Below are 23,051 nucleotides of genomic sequence, written 5' to 3' on the forward strand. Positions count from 1 at the left end.
AAGACTGAATGATAAATACATCAGTTTAGCCATATCTACAATTTGAAGCTGGATTAATAAGTCTACATAGTTTGTGATATTGTTTGTTAAAAAATGCAGGTCTACATTATTTTATCATTGTGACAAAAAAGGCACAAGAAAGAGAAAGCCCTTCCTTCTATATGTTTGCTTAAATCTAAAAGTTGATCCTGATAATACTATTGAATGATTTTTTAATACTTAAATTTTAGAATTTATCTAAATGTAGATTTTCTTGAGGGGAAAATGGGTGAAATAGGTCTACATGTGTAAACATCTCTTGGTTCAAAGATATATGAATGTATACATTTGCAAAATAATGACAAATTGTTTTTCTGAGTGGTTCTACCAACATACACTCTTACTAGCAATATATGAGCGTTCTTGTTGATCTGTATCCTATCCAGCATTTGGTACTGTCAGACTCCTTAATATTTGCCAGTCTAGCAGTTGTAAAATACTACCTAACTATAGTCTGAATTTGCATTTTCCTGGTTATAAATGAGGTTGATTATCTTTTTTAAGTTGTCCATCTTCTTTGCTGGACTATAAACTCCATGAAGACAGAGACTGTAGCAGTGAAGATACAATCTGAAGTAGAACCATACAATAATTTAAACAGGGAAGATTTAATATAAAGAATTATTAAACTCATAAAAGAGTAACTATAGGATAAAAGAAACTCTATGAGGCACCCTAGGGCTAAGGGGACTCCTAAGAGGTCCTACTTGGAAGTGGCCCCCTTCTGGGTCCCATTTCCAACGCTGGGGTACTGACCTCTTTGGAGAAGGTGAATACTGAATGGCAATTTCAGTAGTGACCGCAGATTTGCCAGGCCAGGCAAACAGGAAGCGGGCAGGGTGGGTGAACTACAGCTGATGGCTAGAACATGGCTGTGCAATGGGAGTGGGCTCTGGTGTGGGTTGGAGGCCTGGAGCACACAGTCTCGCTGTTGGGAGGGGTGGTGGCATCAAGAGGACTATGGGAGACAGACTGAACAGAGAGTGAAAAAGCCAAAGGAATTAGTATGGGCAGGAGGCCTGGAATGCAGGATATCTCTGTTGAGAAGGCTGTAAGATGATTGTTACCGTGCCATGCTGCGGCTGTGTGATTGCCAGAGGACAGCACATTCTGGGTATGTAGCTGGGCACATCACCACCAGATGTCCTCATACCTACACTGCTGACCCAGTGGAAACTGCCAGAGAGCCCTTCATCATGCAAGGTCCCTCCAGTGCCCTCCATTGAGAAAACTTAACATTATGCATACTTTTCTTTTAAACATCTTTATTGGAGTATACATTATGCGCACTTTAAAGGAGAAATATACAGCAATTCTGTCCACTGTTGCAGAGCTTACATTGAAGTGTGAATTTGGAGCCGAGTGACAATAAATTGATAACTGGCGTAACTCCTTTGGCTATTCAATGTCCATATATGTCATTCTACACACATTTGGATTCCTTTACAACAACAGAATAACTCTGTGTTTCTACCTAACAGGATGTATACATCTGTACTTACAAGTGAGGGGGTTCTCACTCTTTCCCAAAATGAGAAGATTCATAGTCCCAACAGTCATTGCATATTAATTATCTCAAATTCAGTCGTGGTCCCACTGAATATTGTGTTACTTAAAGACTAAGTTGTAAAGTTAACCTCCAATAACTTGTGCATAAATTGTTTAAAAGTGAAAAGAGAAAAATGGTTAGTTTATACAAATAAACATGCATATAACAAAGCATAGAGAAAATATCCAAAGCTACTGCAGTTTGTATTTTTTTTTTTTTGCGGGGGCGGGTACACGGGCCCCTCACCGTTGTGGCCTCTCCCGCTGCGGAGCATAGGCCCCGGACGCGCAGGCTCAGCGGCCATGGCTCACGGGCCCAGCCGCTCCGCGGCACGTGGGATCTTCCTGGACTGGGGCACGAACCCGTGTCCCCCGCATTGGCAGGCGGACTCTCAACCACTGCACCACCAGGGAAGCCCTGCAGTTTGTATTTCTGTAATTGGTCACGAGGTTATAGTTGATATCTATGGCTTCCTTCTTCCACTACCCATTCTATATTTCCCTTACCTGCAGCAATACGGGTGGACTGATCCAGACCTTCTTTCCTGAAGGGTCTGAGTCCTTGGTCATTCTGCCTCTTATTGGTTGCTGTAGTTTTCCATTAACATTTACTATTGGAAATACTAAGGCGTGCCTTAGAGCAGGGGTTCCCATCTCCCGGATCGTGGACCAGTACCTGTCCATGGCCTGTTAGGAACCGGGCTGCACAGCAGGAAGTGAGCGGCGGGTGAGCGAGCGAAGCTTCATGTATATTTACAGCCGCTCCCCATCGCTTGCATTACCGCCTGAACCTACCCCTCCCCCATCCATGGAAAAATTGTCTTCCACGAAACCAGTCCTCAGTGCCAAGAGAGGTTGGGGACCGCTGCCTTAGAGAACCCCCTGGGCTCCATATATAGTCCACTTTGTCTCCATTGTATATACCGACATGATATCCCCTTGGCAGTTAGGAGCAACCACCCCATCCATAGATAACCCCTCCCCCCCCTTTTTTTGCCTATTGGTTCAGTAGCATAACTAAGGAGCCTAAAATGGACAGTTGGCAATCTCATCTTCCAATTCAGTGGAATCATTGCTGTGTCACTTGGTGGAACCAATAACCTTGTGGAGACTAAGATCTCCAAATCAGCAGAGCTCAAAGTTGCCAGAATGGGAAGCAAAAATTCTTTGGGTGGGTTGATCGGGATAATAGTGAAGTGAGAATAGCCACTCCTATTTCCTCCTCATGATTCTTGGACCTGTGTATTCTGGTTATGAGGAATACAGCATCTATGATTCAAAGTGTAAACTGCATCCTGTAAGACAGAGCCCCATTCTTTTAGGATATTGTCTTCCAATTGGCATTAAGTCTTCAGTAAGTCATTCTGCCTTTCAGCTAAGCCAGGCATTTCTATGTGATGGGGTATGTGGTAAAACCAGTTGTTTCAATGGGCCAGAGTCCATTGATGCATTTTTTTCTTTTGCTGTGAAGTGAGTTCCTTGATCAGATGCAATACTGTGTGAAATGCCATGATGGTGGATAAGGCACTCTGTAAGTTCATAGATCGTGATGCTGGCAGAGGCACTGTGGGCAAGGAAGGCAAATCTGCATCTAAAATGTGTGTTTTTTCCAGTGGGGACAAATATCTGCTCCCTCCTTGATGGAAGAAATCCAGTGTAATCAACCTACCATCAGGTGGTATGTTGTCCCTCTGGGGAATGGTACTGTATGGGGCATTTATGTTGATCTCTGCTGCTGGCCAGCAGAGGGGTTAACCAGCTCAGCCTTCGTAAGAGGAAGTTCACGTTGTTGAGCTGATGCATAGTTTCCATTCTTGCCACCATGGCCACCATGCCACCATGGCCGATTTGTTCATGGGTCTATTAAGGAAACACTGGTGGCTGGGAAAAGAGGCTAATTGACATCATAGGGTGTATCATTTTGTCCACTGTTATCAAGAGTCTCCTTTACAGTGGATGCCCTTTGGTGAGCATTCACACGAGACAAATATTTTCAAAGTCTATGCCCGTTCTAAGAGATCCATCCACATACCTCTTCCCCAACTTTCCTTGTCACTATCTTCCAGTTCTGTTCCTTCCAAGTCCCTGACCATTCAGCTAAACCATTAGCAACTGCTTATGAATGAATCTAAGTCTGTACTTCTGGTTATCTTTCATTCCAGACAAGCCAGACAAGGTGGAGAACCAAATGTACTGCTCAAAGTTCTGCCCAAATGAGATCAAAATGAACTAAACAACTCAAAAAGTTAGAAGAAAATAGTAGTGAATATCAAATGTCTCAATGAAGGAGGAGTTTCGTAGCAGAAAAGTAATGGAAGAAATTATAAAGGAAAAGACTTTCTATACAAAAACAAAAATCTTTGTGACATCAAAAATAGCAAGATTAGTAGCAACTATAAGTTGTTGTCATTGATTTACAAGATTCTCAAAGAAACAGGTTGAAAAACATTCAGACCTAGTAAAAATTGTGCAAAAAGGATGTAAACATCTCAAAATATAGAAAACAAATGGATATATTAAGTGAAGTTCAATTTTGATAGTAATTTAAAAAAATACACATTTAAAGCACCAGTCCATTAAACTAGCTAATAACAACAATAGTAATACATTGCAGAAGTTAGTAATGGTAAGGATTCAGTAAGATTGGTTTTTCTCATATACTGATGATGGAATTAAAAGTTGGTACAATCCTGAAAAGAAATGTGGGAGTATATGTGAGATCCTTTAAAAGTGATGGTTTTCCTTTTTTCAGTAATTTGACTTATAAGGAGCCAATTTAGGGAAATAATAAGAGACCCAGAAAAAAGCTTTATGTACTATGATGCTTATTTTAGTATTACTTATAACAGAGGGATAACAGTGTAAATGTTCTTTTAAAGTTTAAGGGAGATGTCTTCTGTGTGTACTGAACTTCCAAGTACTGAAACTTGATATTAAGTTTCCAGTTAAGAATGGGAAGGTCATATTCAATTGCAGAACTTAAATTGACTTCTATAGATCTAATATAAACTCAATCACCATGTATAACAAGGCTTTAATGGCAAAAAACGTTCTGAGATCTAGACACAATAGATTTTTAAATGAACTCTTTAAGTTGACTACTGACTAAAATAGCATAAATGTAAAAATAATTTTGTAGGTGTTACAACAGAATAGAAAAGAAAAAAGGATTCTAGATTAGGGAGGGTGAGGAGGGGAGAAAAGGTGTATTGAAAGGTTGCAAAGGGGATAAAAGACAATTTTGCTTCTTTGAAAATAAAATTTTAGGTATGTTTAGTAGTCTGACTTTTTGTTATCCATGAATAATGCCTTATAATTTCAAATACTTTATAAAACCCTTCTATATTATGTTTACTTCTTATATAACAACTTTGTTAAAAAGTTTTGGTATTTCCACTTTACAGATAAAGAAATGGTAAATTTAGAAAGGTTAAACTACTTACCTGAATATTTATGGTTTGTCAGGCATAGATCTCAAAATCACTAATATATGTAGTGGTTAAGAGCACCAGGTCTGGAACCAGGCTGCCTGTATACAAGTTCTACCAGTTCCATTCATGCTTCAGTCTCCTGAAAAGCAAATGGAGAAAATAATGATGTCTGTTGATAGAATCATGAGAAGTAAAGTTAATTCAAGTAAAGAACTTGGAACATTCTTGGCACATTAATAAAATATCCAACATTACACAGATATCTCATAAATGGAGTTTATAGTCATATAATGTTTTATACTTTATAAAATGCATTGATATATATTATTATCCCATTTGAGCGTTTCAGCTACCTCTTGAGTTAGGTAGGGCAGGTATTAACATTATATTTTGTGATATATGATTATTTATTATGAAATAATTTGCTCAAATTCATATAGCTCTCAAATGACAAGGTAAGATAAATAATATGTTTTCTGATCACAAATTTAGTTTTTCTTTATGACTTCATTCCATTCCAATAAAATGCAAAATAAGACAATGTATAAGTTTATTATTTCTAAATGTGAAGTTAAGTTTTGGCAAAATAGAGAATTAACATTTTTATTTGGTCTGGATATATGGAAAGATATATTTTGATGAGCAAAACGAGACTTTTTTTCTTGGATAGTAATAGCTGTATCCTAGACTTGGTGCTTTGAGATTTTATGAGAAAGAACTAGAAAGTATTGTTAATGTTTATACATTTTTTTAAAAAATTTTTTTTAATAGCTACATCCTCATCTGCAGTTTCTGCACACTCTCCATCAGTTATTGTAGCTGTTGTAGAAGGGAGAGGACTTGCCAGAGGTGAAATAGGAATGGCGAGTATTGATTTAAAAAGCCCACAAATTATATTATCTCAGTTTGCAGACAACACAACATATGCAAAGGTAAGTATTTATACTCCTAGAAAATGGTTCATCTAGAGGGCACTTTGCAGATTTTCAAGTCAGTGCTTTCCTAATTGATTTACTTTTTGGTAGAATAATGGTTATTCATTATTGCACCAATGTAGGTTACTCTGAATTACAATAAAGTTTTACATCTGATTTTAATTTTTTAATATTATTTTGTTCTAAAATAACATGTTTTGGTGTTACTTAAATATTCCAAATTACTATTAATATTAGTTTCTAAAATTAATATCTTCAAATTAATAAATCTTGGACTCATTCCAAAGATAAAATATGTAATAATGCTATCTCCAGAAGGTTGTTTCCACTGAACTGTATTTGAATTTTATTTTCTAGAGCTAAGCGAGACTGGTGTCTTAGACCAGTCATAATTTAAGTCTCTCAACTTCTTGCCTTCACTTCCTATCACTCATCATTAACTTGGGCCACTGGCCTGTTGTTATGGGAATTTGTGTGACTTATCAGGTAGAGGTAGTCTACTCCTAATTCGAAAAAGGTATTTGACCCCATTACTATTATTAAAACATATTAAATGCTATGTTATTTTTAATGTTTTATTCTTTATTTCTTTCCCTAATTCCCCTTTATGGTTCCCAGTATGTAGACTTCCTTTCCCTACCTAATAATTAATTTTTTAATATACCTAACAACCTAAATGATATTAGTACTGCATATCTGGGTATTTCACATTTCTATGCAATTTAAAAAGAATAGGATAAAAGTTTTTTTAAAAAACGGGAATGTTCAGTATATTGATAAAGTATTTCTGTGTCTAGAATAGTTCTAAGAAATGCATCTTAGACTGTGAAAAGCATCAGTCATAAAGCAGATGTTTCTTATCTGTGTTTCTGTACTTTTCAACTTCTGAGCTGTACCCGTGTGGCCATATTGATTGAATCACCATAGTTATGCTATTGAATGTTTATGTTTTTCATGGAGATGAATAAAATACCGAGTAGATGAATTTATTAAAAAAAATTTTTTTAGGAATACATATTTGATATGTTCAAATTATTTGGGGGCTTAGAGCTGATACAAACTATTGTGAGTAAAATATAGCCTATGCTTATGATAATATTTTGTATTTATAATTTTATAGGATGTATGTTTGACATATTACCATTAGAAGTATATTTAATTGAAACATATAATTAGAACAGTTGTGATTTTGTATGTCTCTGACTTAATTTTATCTCTCAGAAAAATACGAAACTTTTTTGGTTTTAGAGAATCCTAAGCTTACATTTAATAAATTATTCAAACAATTTTAGGTGATCACTAAACTCAAAATTTTATCACCTTTGGAAATAATAATGTCAAATACTGCTTGTGTTGTGGGGAATTCAACCAAGTTGTTTACTCTCATCACAGAAAATTTCAAGGTAAGTGATTTTTATTCTCAGTAGTAACATTCAAGATTGTCTTATTTAAAATCCATTTTATAATATCATCCTAAAGAACAATAATTTGGGTATCTTTACCCTAAAGTACTCACTAAGTACAAATCCTAAGCTTAGGGACTATTAATACATACAATAAAAATGACAAGGAATTCACTGATTTGATTTGGTACCCTTGATATACTTCGCAAAAAAGGAAAAATCTTTTAGGTAATAAGGAGGTTTCCCAGAGTATACAGGAAGCAGACACTTAGAGAAAGCATGGATTTCCTTAGGTATAGCTTCCTGGAAAGTACTTATTGTGCTGCCAGACTGGTTGAAAGTGAAGTTCTTATTCTTCTAGGGGATAGCAACTATCAGCAAGTACTTTTTCTTTTGGAGAATTTGATTTATATTATAGAATTGTTACAGCTTCCCCTGGCAACACATACTGTCTCACCGTCTGTGGGACTGTGACAGGGAAGTGCTCTGGAACCTTATCCAGCCAACACTCTCCCTCTCAGTAAGGGCCTGTCTACCATGTGGTTTATTTCTTCCCTTTAGCACATCTCCCTGCTTTGTGGAATGGAGGCTGTGGTTCTGAACCAAGTAGGCAGCATTGCAGTTAGAATAGTTCTTGAGGAGTGCAAATTATTTTCAGAATATTATATTTCATTGTAGACTTAATCTTTAACACATTTGAAACCAAGTTGAGATTATGGTCCAATGAGTTCTTTATAGTTCTTAATATATTCAGCATCTACAGTCATATAAGATTTCTTGTGCTCTTAGAGATCCATTGTAGCTCAACTGTCTTTGACTCATTGCCAGAAATGGTTCCTATTGTAAACCTATTGTCTCTATTAGACAGGACTCTTTATCTCTTTCATTCATGACTTTAGACTTCTTTTCATCACCCTTATTTATGTATACCTTTCCATATACCTTCATTATTTTGTATTGATTAAGCATTCTAAGTCCTTTGGTTGTGAATAACAGAAATTCAACTTAAAGTAGCTTAAGTGAAAAGGTACATTTGTTGGCTTATGTAACTGGGAAGCCAAATGGTTGGATAGATCCTATCCTTACTCTCATCTCTACTGCCATCTTTCTGTGAGGTTTAATAAAATGATTGCTCATGGCTCCAGGCTGATGTCAACTCAGCTTAGTCAACTGAGAGTAAAAACTAACTTCTTCCTTCCAGTGTCCACATATGAATTCAAGAGAAGGACCCTGACTGTTCCTGCTTTGTTCATGTTCCCACATGTTAGATTAATCACTGTTTCTGGGGGTAAAAGCACTATGATTGATTAATCCCAGGTCATTTGCTTTTTGCTGTGGGGCACAGAGTACTGTAATTGACAGTCCTACATGGACAGAACAACATAGAATGTGGGATAGATGAATCCTCCAAAGGCGAAAACAACCTACATTTACTACGCTTGAGATGTAAGGCAATATAGCATAGTGCTTAAGAGTAAAGGAGCCAGGGACTTCCCTGGTGGCGCAGTGGTTAAGAATCCGCCTGCCAGTGCAGGAGACACAGGTTTGAGCCCTGGTCCGGGAACATCCCACATGCCATGGAGCAGCTAAGCCCGTGCGCCACAACTACTGAACCTGCGCTCTGGAGCCTGCACGCCGAAACTGCTGAGCCCGCGTGCCACAACTACTGAAGCCCACGTGCCTAGTACCCGTGCTCCACAGTAAGAGAATCCACCGCAATGAGAAGCCAGCGCACCACAACGAAGAGTAGCCCCCGCTCGCCACAACTAGGGGAAGCACGTGGGCGGCAACGAAGACCCAGCGCAGCCCAAAATAAATAAATACATAAATAAATAAATTAAAAAAAGAAAAAGAATAGAGGAGCTATACTGTTGTGGTCTCAAATCCTGATTCTAAATGACTGTGTGCAAATTAAGTTAACCTCTCTAAGCTTCAGTTTTTATTCGTCAGTAAAATAGGGACAATAATAGTATCTACCTCCTAGAGAATTAATATTTTATATAAGGTAATCAGAAATGGTCTCACTGATGAGGTTACATTTGGGCAAAGTCCTGATAGGAGTGAGAGAGAGAGCCATAGAAATATTTGATATAAAAGCATTATAAACAGGGGAAAATCAATGTTATTGTTATCATTATTATCACACTTACCATAAAAAGACCTCAGTTAAATAAGAAGCAATATGAAGTGTAAGGAACATGGACTTTTTAGTCAAAGAAATCCAAATTCAAGTCTCAGCTCTGGAACATATCAATTGTATATTAGAAAAATTGCTTGACTTCTCAGAATTTGACTTAGAGGAAGATTGTACTTAATATTGATACAAAACTTACATCATACGGTGATTGGGAGGATTAAATGAGATAACTCTTCAAACAATCTTGGCAAATAACAAATTCCCTACCTGTTTATGACTTTTTTTGCAGCCTTGCAGCTCTTTCACGGTCCATTGTTATTATATTATTAATACCTTTCTTACCTATTACTTTTATTCAAAGTAGGCAGACCTTGTACTCTGCAGCTGCATGCATTTTTTTTTTTGCTCTTTTAAAAAAAGTTCCATTATCTGCTTTTCTTTATTCTATAAATTAAATTCACCTTATGTAGATAGCATTTCATAGATTTGATAGCTGGAATTGGTATTTTTGGCTTCCCCAGCTAGTGTATTACAAAGATTTACCCTCTCTAAATTATGATAGTGTATATGAGGCTGAATGTAAAACCTTTGTTGCTGTTGTTGCTGTACAATAAAATTAGTAGAAGTCAGAGACTCTCATGTTTATTTTTTATTTACTTAAATTTCATGTAAATGTGGCTTAATAAGAGCTACAGATTGCTATAATTCACTTAGCAAGACAGACCATCATTCTTTTTGTAAATAAGAAAACTTCTTATTTAACTCTAGAAAATAATAAATAATGAAAAATAAACTTTATTCAATATTTAAGTCATCTACCCATGTATGAGCATGTATTTAAGAAAGCAGCTTTGGGCAAGTGCATGAAACTTAAAATTTATTTTGAAATTAAAAATTCTTTTCAGAACGTTAATTTCACTACTATCCAAAGGAAATACTTCAATGAAACAAAAGGATTAGAGTACATTGAACAATTATGCATAACAGAATTCAGCACTGTCCTAATGGAGGTTCAATCCAAGTAAGTTAAAATTTAGGGCAAGTAGTAAATCTCTGGTGTGTATTCCAGGACGGAAAGGTCTTTTGTGTGTTTTATTCTTTGCTATATTCCCTACCACCTAGAAAAGTGCCTGGCTTATAAAATACACTCAGTAATTATTGAAATAGTAAAATAGTTAACTAAAATTTATATACAAGGCATATCTTGCTAACTAAACTTTTATGGAATTTCTCCAAATTAGTCATAATCTACTGCCTTAATGGTTCCTGCTCACTTTACTTTGAATTGAAAAGCTCGAGTAGTTACAGCAAACTAGAAGTGTGAGGGTACAGAAGTGAAACACAGTTAAAGCTGTGTTCCTGTTACTTCATACCTTTACTCCTTCAGAATGAGACAGGGAATGATATTTTTGGAATGGATATTTCTTATAACATGCTGAACAGATACTTACTTTGAGCCAGGTTGGACAACTTGTTCGCTCAGTTAATCATGACGACTACTGTCACCGAGATCAAAACATGCTTTCCTATACATTGGGACCTCCTGACTGTACCTTTACAACTCTCAGACTTTTTCAACATTATTTGAATGTGTACTTAGAATAGTACATCAAAAATTGACACAAATTACCATTGAATGTTGACTTCTAACATGTGACCTATTGGGAGTCTAATATCCCTTAAGTCTCAGACTTTAGAAAATTGTCTCTTTTTATCAACTTTTATGTTTTAGAGGTAATTTAACTAGTTATCAAAAATGAGGAACACTTGGTGTGCTTTTTCCCTTTGATTTTAAGCAATGCTATGCAAATATTTACAATTTTGCTAATATTAAAGTGAAATAAATGTTTTCTTTTATAGCAATACTTTTTTTTATTCCAAAGATTTATAGTGATGTATCTTCGGTCACTTTACAGGTATTACTGCCTTGCAGCTGTTGCAGCTTTATTAAAATATGTTGAATTTATTCAAAATTCAGTTTATGCACCAAAATCGCTGAAGATTTGTTTCCAGGGTAGTGAACAGACAGCTATGATAGATTCATCATCAACCCAAAACCTTGAATTAATAATTAATAATCAAGACTCTAGGTAAGATCATCTATTTTTTCCTTAGAAAATGTATCAGTATATTATGTCATATTTTTCTATGAATAGTTACTTTACATTTCTTTAAATTGTTCGATGGAGAAATATTGAATAAACATATTTTTAATCCTTATACCATTGTTGGTGAGCTGCTCAGATGTTTCACCAAAATCAGGTTTTAAAAATATATTTGTACTAAACAAGAAAAAAAAAGTAACAACCCATTTCAAAACTAGGTAGAAGACTTGAGCAGACATTTCTCCAAAGAAGATATACAGAGGTTCAATAAGCACTTAAGAAGTTGCTCAACGTCACTAGTCATTAGGGAAATGCAAATCAAAACCACAATTACCACTTCACACCCATTAGGATGGTTATTATTAAGTAAATGGAAAATAATTGTTGGTGAGGCTATGGAGAAATTAGAATCCTAATCCATTTATGGTGGGAATGTACAATGGTGCATTCACTTTGGAAAACCACATGGTGGTTCCTCAAAAAGTTAAACATAGCATTACCATATGATCCAGACATTCTACTTCTTGGTATATACCTAAAAGAATTGAGAATGGGGACTCAAACAGATACTTGCACACAAATATTCATAGCAGCATTATTCATAGTAGCCAAAATGTGGAAACAAACCAGATGTCCATCGATGAGTGACTGATAAAATAAGATGTATACAGATAAGGTGTATACAAACAGTGGAATATCATTCGGCCTTAAAAAGGAATGAAATACTGATACATGCCACGAGATGTATGAACCTTGAAAACATCATGTTAAGTGAAATATGCCAGACACAAAAGGAAGAATATTTTATGATTCCATTATATGAAGTACCTAGAATAGGCAAATTTATAGAGACAGAAAGTAGGTTACCAGGGGCTAGGGGAAGTGGGGAGTGGGAGAGTTATTGTTTAATGGATTCAGAGTTTCTGTTTGGGATGATGAGAAATGAATGATGGTAATGGTTGCACAATATTGCAAGTGTACCTAATGACACTGACTTGTGTGCTTAATATGGTTAAAATGCTAAAGTTTGTGTTTTATATGTTTTACCATAATAAAAAAAATTGTGTGCAGAATACTACAAAGTTAAAATAACAAGTTTTAAAAGCATTAAATACAGGAAATTCAAGGGGGCTACATAATCATTTGAGAAGGTGAAAATAGTTGAATCAACTTGGTCTTTGTGTATGACTAGATTGCTCGTTTTATTGGTTTATTGTTAGCTTTAGAGGAATATTTATGGTAAGCATGAATAAGAGCGAGAGTGGGAGATTGCCCATGTGTGTGCACACACACACACCAACACACAGTGTTTATAAGATTTCATAGTGGTTGGGATACCTAAACTAGAATCAAAATGTTATTAGAAGATAATGTAATCAACCTGTGGTGGTGCTTATAGTAGGCATAAACCTATATAGTTTAATATGGGTTCAATTTGGTACAAAGAATTAGTGAGTAATGGTTTTTCTCCTTGAGGAATTAGTCTAAAGGAGGAGATGCATAGTATCATAGTATCATTAACATGTACTAAGTACATCAGGCCCTCCGTAGCCTAGGGACCCACAGTTGGTTGAATCCACAGATATGGAACCTGTGGATATGCAGGGCCCACTGTAGTAGGCCACTTTATATAAGGGACTTAAGCATCCTCGGATTTTGGTATCCGCTAGAGGTCTTAGAATCAATCCCCTACAGGTACCAAGGGACAACTGTATAGTGATATGAAAGTTTGCATAAAAAAATGATGGGATCATAGCAGAGAAAGAAAGTTAACTGGGCTTAGTTAAGGAGTAAAAGGGGAGTAATTAGAAAAGGCTTTCTAGAGAAGATAATACCTGACATGAGGGTTTTTTTTCCCTGATATGAGGTTTGAAGTATAAATAGAAGTTATCCATGGGCTTCCCTGGTGGCACAGTGGTTAAGAATCCACCTGCCAATGCAGGGGACACAGGTTCAAGCGCTGGCCCGGGAAGATCCCACATGCTGTGGAGCAACTAAGCCCGTGCGCCACAACTACTGAGCCAGCGCTCTAAAGCCCACGAGCCACAACTACTGAAGCCCACGTTCCTAGAGCCCATGCTCCACAACAAGAGAAGCCACTGCAACGAGAAGCCCGTGCACCACAACGAAGAGTAGCCCCCGCTTGCCGCAACTAGAGAAAAGCCCACACGCAGCAACGAAGACCCAATGCAGCCAAAAATAAATAAATAAATAATTTTTTAAAAAAGAAATTATCCAGATTAAGAAGTAGAAAAGGTAGTAAGACAGTGAATAACAAAGTCTTGAAAGCATGATTTTCAATATAGCAATATGGTATGTGCAAGGAAACCATAAGCTATTTACTTTGGTAAAGTACAAGTTGGGAGTAAGTAAGCTTGGAGTAAAATCTCAGCTTTCAGTACTTAAATATAACTTTGGATATCAATGAAACGGATAAACTTAAAATAATCATAAATTTTAGTATTAAGAGTACTGAACAGAATAAAGAGTACTTTATACAATTGAAACCCTAAGGTGCTCACTGCCAATTTCAGAGCCATAGTGTTTAAGTATTTCGGTCACTTTGTGTGCTCTTATCTTGGCTTCACTTTTAATTATGTGAAATCTCCAGACATTATTTACAGTTACAAACTTAGAAACCTATAATATCTAATTTTTTTAATTATTTACTTTAATCATCAAGAACAGTTTAGATCTATCTAGGTACTGTTGGCACTACTTTTAGTAAAGGTAAGAATAGTACTGTGTATACTATTTGTCATTGTCAGTGTAGTGACCTCAACACCTTTGTAGTTCCACTGAATAATGATGGTCTAAAATTATAACGTTTTAAAGGAGTTTATAATTAATTGTAATTATTCCTTTTCAGCTTAGTGAATAAATAATATTTTTTCTATTGCTAGGAAAAAAGAGATAAAATAATATCTGGATAAAGTACTCTGTCATTGACTTTCTAAATTAAAATAACGTGGGGTAACGTAGACAGTCAATAACCAAGACTGGTAATTATTACAAAGGGTTTCGTACTCAGTTTTACTTTGTCACATTTCACAGTTAATCATTGTTTACCATTATCATTGTCAAACATTGCTTGAGTTCCTGCTATATATTAAATGATAGGATATTTGACCTCCAAGAGTTCATATTATAGTTGAAAGAAGAAATTGAGGTCTTTTCACAGACTTGAACCAAAGAATATTAGGTTAAAAGATGGGCATGCTATCTACTGAACTGTCTGAATAGCTCTAATGCGTCTATGGATTTGTTACTTGTTCAGCATACTGTTTCACCCATTGATTTCTATAGCAAATGGCAGATTTAGGTATGCTCCCCACCTCCTTTGTTCCTGCAGAAGACAAGTTCTCAAAATTGTGCCTGTGACTTACCTATGATGACCCCCACTCCCAGCCAGGACTTGATTTGAATAGTTCCCTAAAAATTTGTTTAAATTGATATACCAAAAATTTGGCAGTCTGATTACTTGAGTCATTTTTATTTCCTTTCCTCTCTTAACCCAGATTCAATATGTCAGTAAATCCTCCTGACTCAACCTTTAGAGTACATACATATTCTGGATCACTTCTTAGCATTTCCGGTGCTACAACCCTAACCCATACCTCCATCATTTTAGCCTAGACTACTGTATAGTGTAATAGCCCCTAACTCGTCTCTCTGCTTTCTTCCCCTCCTGCAATTAGTCTATTCTCAACCTAGTGGCCAGAGTGTGATCCTTTTAAACCAGAAATTAGATCTTAGAACTTTCCTGCTTAAAATCTTCCAGAGCTCCTTTTATATTTAGAATATAATTCAGACTCTTTACCGTGGCCTACAAGGACTTATGTGTTCTGGTCTCTTTCAACTTCTTCATTCATCTCCCTTAATTCTTACCCTCACTTGCAGTGCTCCACCAACTTTGGTCTTCTTTCTGGTTCTGGAGCCAGAAAGACTACCTGGGCTTAAATTGCTGTTCTGTTTTGCCCTTTTAAACAGTAACTCTTTTCTTGTTCACTTATTTGGAAACCTTGGGCAAGTTACTTAATTTCTTTGTGTTTCAGTTTCTTCCCTTGTAAAATGTTAATAATAGCATCTATCTCATACCATCATTGTTAGAATTAAGTAAGTCAATATATGTAAAGTGCTTAGAATAAGGCCTGGCACATACTTTGTGTTCACTATATGTTAGCTATACTCACCATCAATTGTCATCATTATTCCCATCTCATCATCATCTTGGCATGGATGCCTTCTTAACTCAACTGCCGAATATACATACAGGTCTTTCTCAACCAACCTAACTAAATCAACCCTCCTGGTCATTCTCTGTACAGTTCTGTTTGTTTGTTTGTTTTTAACAGTTTCTGTACCTGATATTATTTTCTTTCTTTCTCTTTTACTTATAATTCTCTAACTTCTTAAGTTAGAACAGAGTGATTATATTACTCATTTTATCAGTGTAAAAGTTCTTCCCTTAAGGATGTGTTGTTGATATCTTGCTATTATTGATGGAATGCCATGGACTAGAATATTTTATATTAGTCTGAGTATTGTTAACTGATCTATGAAAAAAGTCATTAACTAAATGCAAGAAGCTTCTGTCGATCTTGTTAATCAAAGTGTGCTTCACTGACTGACAGCACACCTGAGAGTGTATTTGAAACGTAGATTCTCAAGCCTCATCCCAGACCTAGTGAATCAGAATCCTCATGTGATTTGTATGCATATTAAAGTTTGAGAATCACTACCGTAGATTATAGGATTATTTTAAAAGTTAAATTACAGTTTTATTGGATTTTCCTTAGTATACTTAATGAAATTTTCCTAACTTGTGTTTTTAAAGGAGCAGTCACACACTCTTTGGTGTTCTAAATTACACTAAGACTCCTGGAGGAAGTAGAAGACTTTGTTCTAATATATTAGAACCTCTAATTGATGTTGAAACCATTAACATGAGGTTAGATTGTGTTCAAGAACTGCTTCAAGATGAGGAACTCTTTTTTGGACTTCAGTCAGGTAAATGAATATCATCTACTTTTACAAATACAATTTTTTTTTTTGCAGTACGCGGGCCTCTCACTGCTGCGGCCTCTCCTGTTGCGGAGCACAGGCTCCGGACACGCAGGCTCAGCGGACATGGCTCACAGGCCCAGCCACTCCGCAGCATGTGGAATCCTCCCAGACCGGGGCACAAACCCTTGTCCCCTGCATCCGCAGGTGGACTCCCAACCACTGCGCCACCAGGGAAGCCCAAATACAAATTTTTTAACAAAATACATTGTCTTCTTAAAAGGATACCAGTCCTGTTGGATTAAGGCTCATCCTAATGACCTTATCTTAACTTGATGATATCAGCAAAGGTCTAATTTCCAAGTGATATCACATTCAGATACTAGGGTTTAGGATTTCAAAGTTTCTTTTTGGGGGATACAATCCAACTCATAACATGAGGAAGAGAATTGCCCTTGGCATCTGTTCACTGGCATGGCAGTGCAATTTTCTTTTTAAATCTGTAGGTGGAGGGGCAGTTTATATGCACTGATCCGAGTCCAATTCCTGGTTTCTAGCAACTTGATCTGTCTTCCATAACCTCACTTCCCCAACCTCCCCTCCTGTTGCTCTGGAGGTCTAAACGGAAGTGGTACTTGAAAATCTAGAAGGCATTTACAGCCTTTAGGTTTTCCTAAGTCCAATTCTAAATACCTTTTAATTAGTATAATTTCTTCAAAATTCTGACATTATACTGACTGTGACTCTGCATTTCCAATGTTGTTTTGTATATTCATTTTTTTCTATATATTCCTGTGTATTTTGTGAGGCTTTGGGAAAGGTACAAAAAGGCCACTTTTTAACTGGTCAGCCTTGTTCACAGCAACACCTTATCTCTCTTCTTCCATTAAACATCTTGTTGAAAACAAATTTTCTGCACACACTATCTTCTGTTCATCACTACGTCTTAATCAATCAGTCTTGTTTCTGTGCTCACTCCTGCACTGAGACTGCTCTTGTCAAGGTCACTATAGCAGATATTGTTGGTTCTCTGTCCAGATCTTCTTGGGTCTCTTTTACCTTTCTTTGTGCCCCTTTTCCCTGCTATGTGTGCTTTTGCTTCTAATGGCCTGTACCTGGACTCTCTTTAGAGGCCTGCCCTCAGGCTATTTGAGGGCTTTGCTCTCAGGCACGGAGTGCCAGAAGTGCCTTGTGGACCTTAAATGACTGAATGTTGTGGGAGTATGAAAGCCCAGGTGTCTCACACTGTTTTGGCAAAAACCATGAATGTAACTTAAAGTCCACAAGCCTTCTACAGGATCGGTTGAAGTTACCTTCCATAGGACTTTGCCTGAAATTATACTTTTGTTTGGCTTTTTTTCTCTTTCCTGTCCTTCTTGTCTTCTTTATTGGTTTCTCGTGGAAGCAAATTCTTAATATATTACTTGCACATGAATCTTCATCTCAGCCTCTGCTTCTGGAGCACCCAGCCTAAAACATTCACCCATAGTCTCATTGTTTTTAAATTTAATGGACACATATTAGTTCTCCTATTTGAAATCCAACTTCTTTGGTGCTGCCAAAAATCTCTCCTTATTGAATTACTGCCTTTCTTTGCTTCTGTGATTATACAGTTTCCTAGTTTTCTTCCTATTTCTTTGATGTTTCCTTTTTCTAAAGCTCTGTCACTCATTTCTTTAACAAGTTTATGACTATCCAGTCAAAACCAATGGGGTATCTCCCTTGTAATGTTATCTTTACTATTTCCAAATAGACTACAGGACTGTATACTGTCTTGGAATGTCTTCAGAAAGCTCTGTCATTGATCGGGTAACAGAGTAAAAACCCCAGAGTCCTTTCTTTCAAATGGAAGTGAGAATGACTTCTGAGTCTTCTTTTTAGGCTTGTTTTCCTTTGCTCATTCCCTAAATGCTATGGCTCTTCAAAGGTATGTCCTGGGTTGTCTTTTTACCCCGTATATTCTTATTATATGATTTACCCACCTTCTTGGTCTTATAATTATCATTCACGTATTCGTAACTTCCAAATTTACATCTCATGTGCAGATATCTCTATAGACCTTCAGCCCCATATATCTTATTGCCTACTGAGCACTTATTAGATGTTCCTTAATCACCTCACATTTAATGTGTCCAAACTGTGCCATCTTCCCTTCTAAATCAATCCCTTCTGATTTCAGAGAATAGCTCTACATCCAAGCTGTTTACCAAACCAGATACCTGGAAGTCATTCTTGACACTTCCCTTCCCTGAAATTAATCATCAAATTTTGCAAAGTCTCTTTTCTATATATCTCTTGCATGTTTAGCTTCTATTCCCAATGCTGCTGCTCCAGCCTGGGGTACCATTTATCTATAATCTGATTTATTGCAGCAGCCTTCTGTTTGGCTTCCTCCTCCAGTCTTGTTCTTTACAGTCTCTTCTCTATATGAGAGCCTGAGAGATGTTTTGAAAATATAAATCTGAGCATATTACTCTTCATTAGTTTCTTGTTGTTGATGTAACAAAGTACCACAAATTTAGTTGCTTAAAACAACATGAATTTATTATCTTACAGTTCTGGAAGTCAGAAATCAGTTTTGCTGGGCTAAAATCAATGTGTTAGCAGGTCCACCGTTTCTTCTGGAGGCTCTAGGGGCAAAACTGTTTCCTTGCCTTTCCAGTTTCTAGAGGTCATCTACATTCCTTGGCTTATGGCCCTTCCTCCATCTTCAAAGCCAGCAGAATAGTTTCTTCTCTACTTTCTGACCTCTGCTTTTGTCCTTATATCTTCTCTCTTTGACTGATCCTCCTACCTCCCTCTTTTTTTTTTTTTTTTTCTTTTTTGGCCACGCAGCTTGTGGGATCTTAGTTCCCTGACCACGGATAGAACCTGGGCCCCCGGCTGTGAGAGCACAGAGCCCTAACCACTGGACTGCCAGGGAATTTCCCTGCCTCCCTCTTATAAGGACCCTTGTGATTACTTTGGGACTAACAAATAATCCAGAATAATCTCTCCATTTCAAGATGCTTAACTTAATCCCATCTTCAAAGTCCCCTTTACCAGATAACATATTCAAAGGTTCCAGGGATTAAGATGGGGACATCTTTGTGGGGCTACCACATATCCACTTGCATAAAATCCTTCATTCTCTTCTCATTACGTTTAGGATAAAATCCAAACTCTTCTGGATGGCTATTTCTTTATCACCTCCCACAGCATCTCTTGTTACTCGTCGCTTGTCATTCTGCCTTCTAGTATAATTGAACTTCTTTTAGTTACTTGAACATATCCTGTCTCATGTTCTGGCTTTTAAAATTTTTTTAATTTAATTTATTTCCATTGGGGTATAGTTGATTTACAATATTAGTGTCAGTTGTACAACATAATGATTCAAAATTTGTATAGATTATACTCCATTTAAAGTTATTACAAAATAATGACTATATTCCTTATGCTGTATAATATATCCTTGTAGCTCACTTATTTTATACATAGTAATTTGTACCGCTTAATCCCCTACCCCTTTCTTGACCCTCCTCCCTACCCTCTCCCCATTGTTAACCACTAGGTGGTTCTCTGTATCTGTGAGTCTGTTTCTGTTTTGCTATACTCTTTCGTTTGTTTTATTTTTTAGATTCCATGTATAAGTGTTTGTCTTTCTCTGCCTGACTTATTTCACTAAGCATAATACCCTCCAGGACCCATCCATGTTTTCGCAAATGGCAAAATTTCATCCTTCTTTTATGGCTGAGTAGTATTCCATATATATGTACACACACATATGCCACATCTTCTTTATTCACTCATCTGTTGATGGACACTTAAGTTGCTTCCATATCTTGGCAATTGTCAGTAATGCTGCTGTGAACATTGGGGTGCATGCATCTTTTCAAATTAGTGTTTTTGTTTTTTTCAGATACATACCCAGATACATACCCAGGAGTAGAATTGCTGAGTCATATGGTAGTTCTATTTTTAGTTTTTTGAGAAACCTCCATATTGTTTTCTACAGTGACTGCACCAATTTACATTCCCACCATCAGTGTATGAAGGTTCCCTCTTCTTGACAACCTTGCCAACATTTGTTATTTGTGGTCTTTTTGATGATAGCCATTCTGACAGGTGTCAGGTGATATCTCATTATGGTTTTGATTTGTGCTTCTCTGATGATTAGCAGTGTTGAGTATCTTTTCGTGTGCCTGTTGGCCATCTGTATGTCTTCTTTGGAAAAATGTCTATTCAGGTCTTCTGCCTATTTTTTAATTGGATTATTTGTTTTTTTGATATTGAATTATTTGAGCTGTTTATATATTTTGGATATTAACCCCTTCCCGGGTATATCATTTGCAAATATTTTCTCCCATCCAGTAGACTGTCTTTTCATTTTGTCAGTGGTTTCCTTTGCTGTGCAAAAGCTTTTAAGTTTCATTAGGTCTTATTTGTTTATTTTTATTTCCTTTGCCTTAGGAAACAGATCCAAAAAAATATTGACCATTCATGTCAAAGAGTGTTCTGTCTATGTTATCTTCTAGGAGTTCTATGGTGTCAGGTCTTACATTTAGGTGTTTAATCTATTTTGCGTTTATTTTTGTATATGGTGTGAGAAAATATTCTAATTTCATTCTTTTACATGTAGCTGTCCAGTTTTCCCAGCACCATTTATTGAAGAGACTGTCTTTTCCCCATGGTGTATTCTTGCCTCCTTTGTCGTAGATTAATTGATCATATGTGCATGGGTTTATTTCTGTTCCATTGATCTGTGGGTCTGTTTTAGTGCGTATCATGTTCTGGCTTTTGTACTCTGTAATATTTGTCTAGAATCTTTTATCTTTCTTCTCTGTAACCTCTTCTCCCAAGCTACTCTTTAGCCAACTGCAGTTCATAATTTACCATCCTAGTTTAGATGTCACTTCTTCTAGAAGCCTCTCTGGCTCCCCAAGTCTATATTAGGTATCTTTTCTATATGTTGTCTATAGTATCTTGTTATGGCACTTATCTTACAGTATTGTAAGTGAATGTTTTGTTGGATGATTCCCATATGAGTCTAGAACATAATGGGTGTTCATATTTGTTAAGCTATTGATTTATTATTAAACATGTTGAAAATTGTATTCTGTTGTTCCAAAGATTATAATGTTCTATATGATGAGATTTTAATGAAAAACTTGGATTTTATTTGAAGCTTTAGTTTTCATATATTTTAAGTTTTATAATTCCTTATAATAGAAAGTTTTAAATTGGCATCTACAAATGTTAAATATTTCTATATTTTCTTTATCTTGACAGTTTATAATTTATCTTAACATGTAATAAAGTAGGAGAGCAGGAATACAGAACAAGGGTAATTTTTATAGTTTATTAAAATATGAGAATGTGAACCTCATAAAAAGTACAGTACGTACTTTCTTGTAGGCATTCTACAATAGGGATGAAAACATGAAGATTAAGTTATAAGTTTTTGTCCTCAGGGATCTTACATTCATGTTAGAGACACAGAACTCTAAATAAATAAATATGATACAGTGTGAAAAACACAATAATAATTTAATATTTTGTGGAAACATAGAGGAGGGAGCTGGGATAAATATAGAATCCAGGATTCACAGAGATAATATTTTAGCTCTGTCTTAAGGGAATGAGTAGGATTTTGACAACAGGAGAATTCTAGAAATGATACTCAAGACAAAGGGAACATGCCTGAGCAAGGTATGTTGATGTGCACAGGGGTAACAAAAATGTGTTTTGGATGCAGTGGCTGGGATAAAGATCCGGTATGGGTGCTGCTGACTGTGATCCTGAGCAGTCATTACTTTCTAGGGTACACTTCTTTTTCTGGGAAGTTGAGGAAGATAGAGTTAACATAAGCTTCTGCAGTTATACTTACATTGCTATAAAAGAACTTGCTGTATTTAAGGCATGGCCAGTAGTTATTTATGACTTGAAGCCTTGGGGAATGGCAGGAAATGAGAATTGAGGCTGGTTTATGAAAAGCCTTTATATAATGCTAAGAAGTTTGGATTTTATCCTGAAATCAATAGGGAGGTGATGATTCTAAACCAAGAGAGTAATATATATGGTCAAATCCTTATTTTAGAAACATTGTTTGTTTGTTACAGTAGATTTGGGGAGAGGAAGAAGGAAGAGACTGAAAAAGAGAAAGGCCAATCTATGTGAGGGCTTAAGAGAGTCTGACTAGTGGACTCACATATAAAATGTCATGGTAGTATAATATAATAGTATAACAGTATAATAGTATACTCAGCCTATTTACTCTAATTTTTTAACCACAGTTTTAACATAATTACCATAGAAGTGGTAATTTAGAAAGAGGCACAGCTCTAGAGGTAGGCAAACTGAAGAACATCAAAAATTTGAACAAGAAAGAAGTGACATAAAATTTTTGTATTTAGTTCTTTTTTTTAAAGGATAACAATTTGGGGCCACTTTGTGAAAGTATCAATAAGTTT

General features: G+C 36.3%; 1 protein-coding gene across 1 annotated transcript in view; it reads left to right on the top strand.

Annotated features, from left to right (window-relative positions):
• MSH4 (mutS homolog 4) overlaps positions 1 to 23,051 on the top strand; it is a 96,941-nt gene that overhangs the window by 3,286 nt on the left and 70,604 nt on the right. The window contains exons 3-7 of the mRNA XM_060006030.1: positions 5,790 to 5,950; positions 7,246 to 7,356; positions 10,399 to 10,514; positions 11,410 to 11,583; positions 16,436 to 16,608. Coding sequence (XP_059862013.1) covers positions 5,790 to 5,950; positions 7,246 to 7,356; positions 10,399 to 10,514; positions 11,410 to 11,583; positions 16,436 to 16,608 — 735 coding nt within the window. The remainder of the gene's footprint in view (positions 1 to 5,789; positions 5,951 to 7,245; positions 7,357 to 10,398; positions 10,515 to 11,409; positions 11,584 to 16,435; positions 16,609 to 23,051) is intronic.

Source organism: Delphinus delphis, chromosome 1, assembly GCF_949987515.2.
Source record: "Delphinus delphis chromosome 1, mDelDel1.2, whole genome shotgun sequence".
NCBI lineage: Eukaryota > Metazoa > Chordata > Mammalia > Artiodactyla > Delphinidae > Delphinus > Delphinus delphis.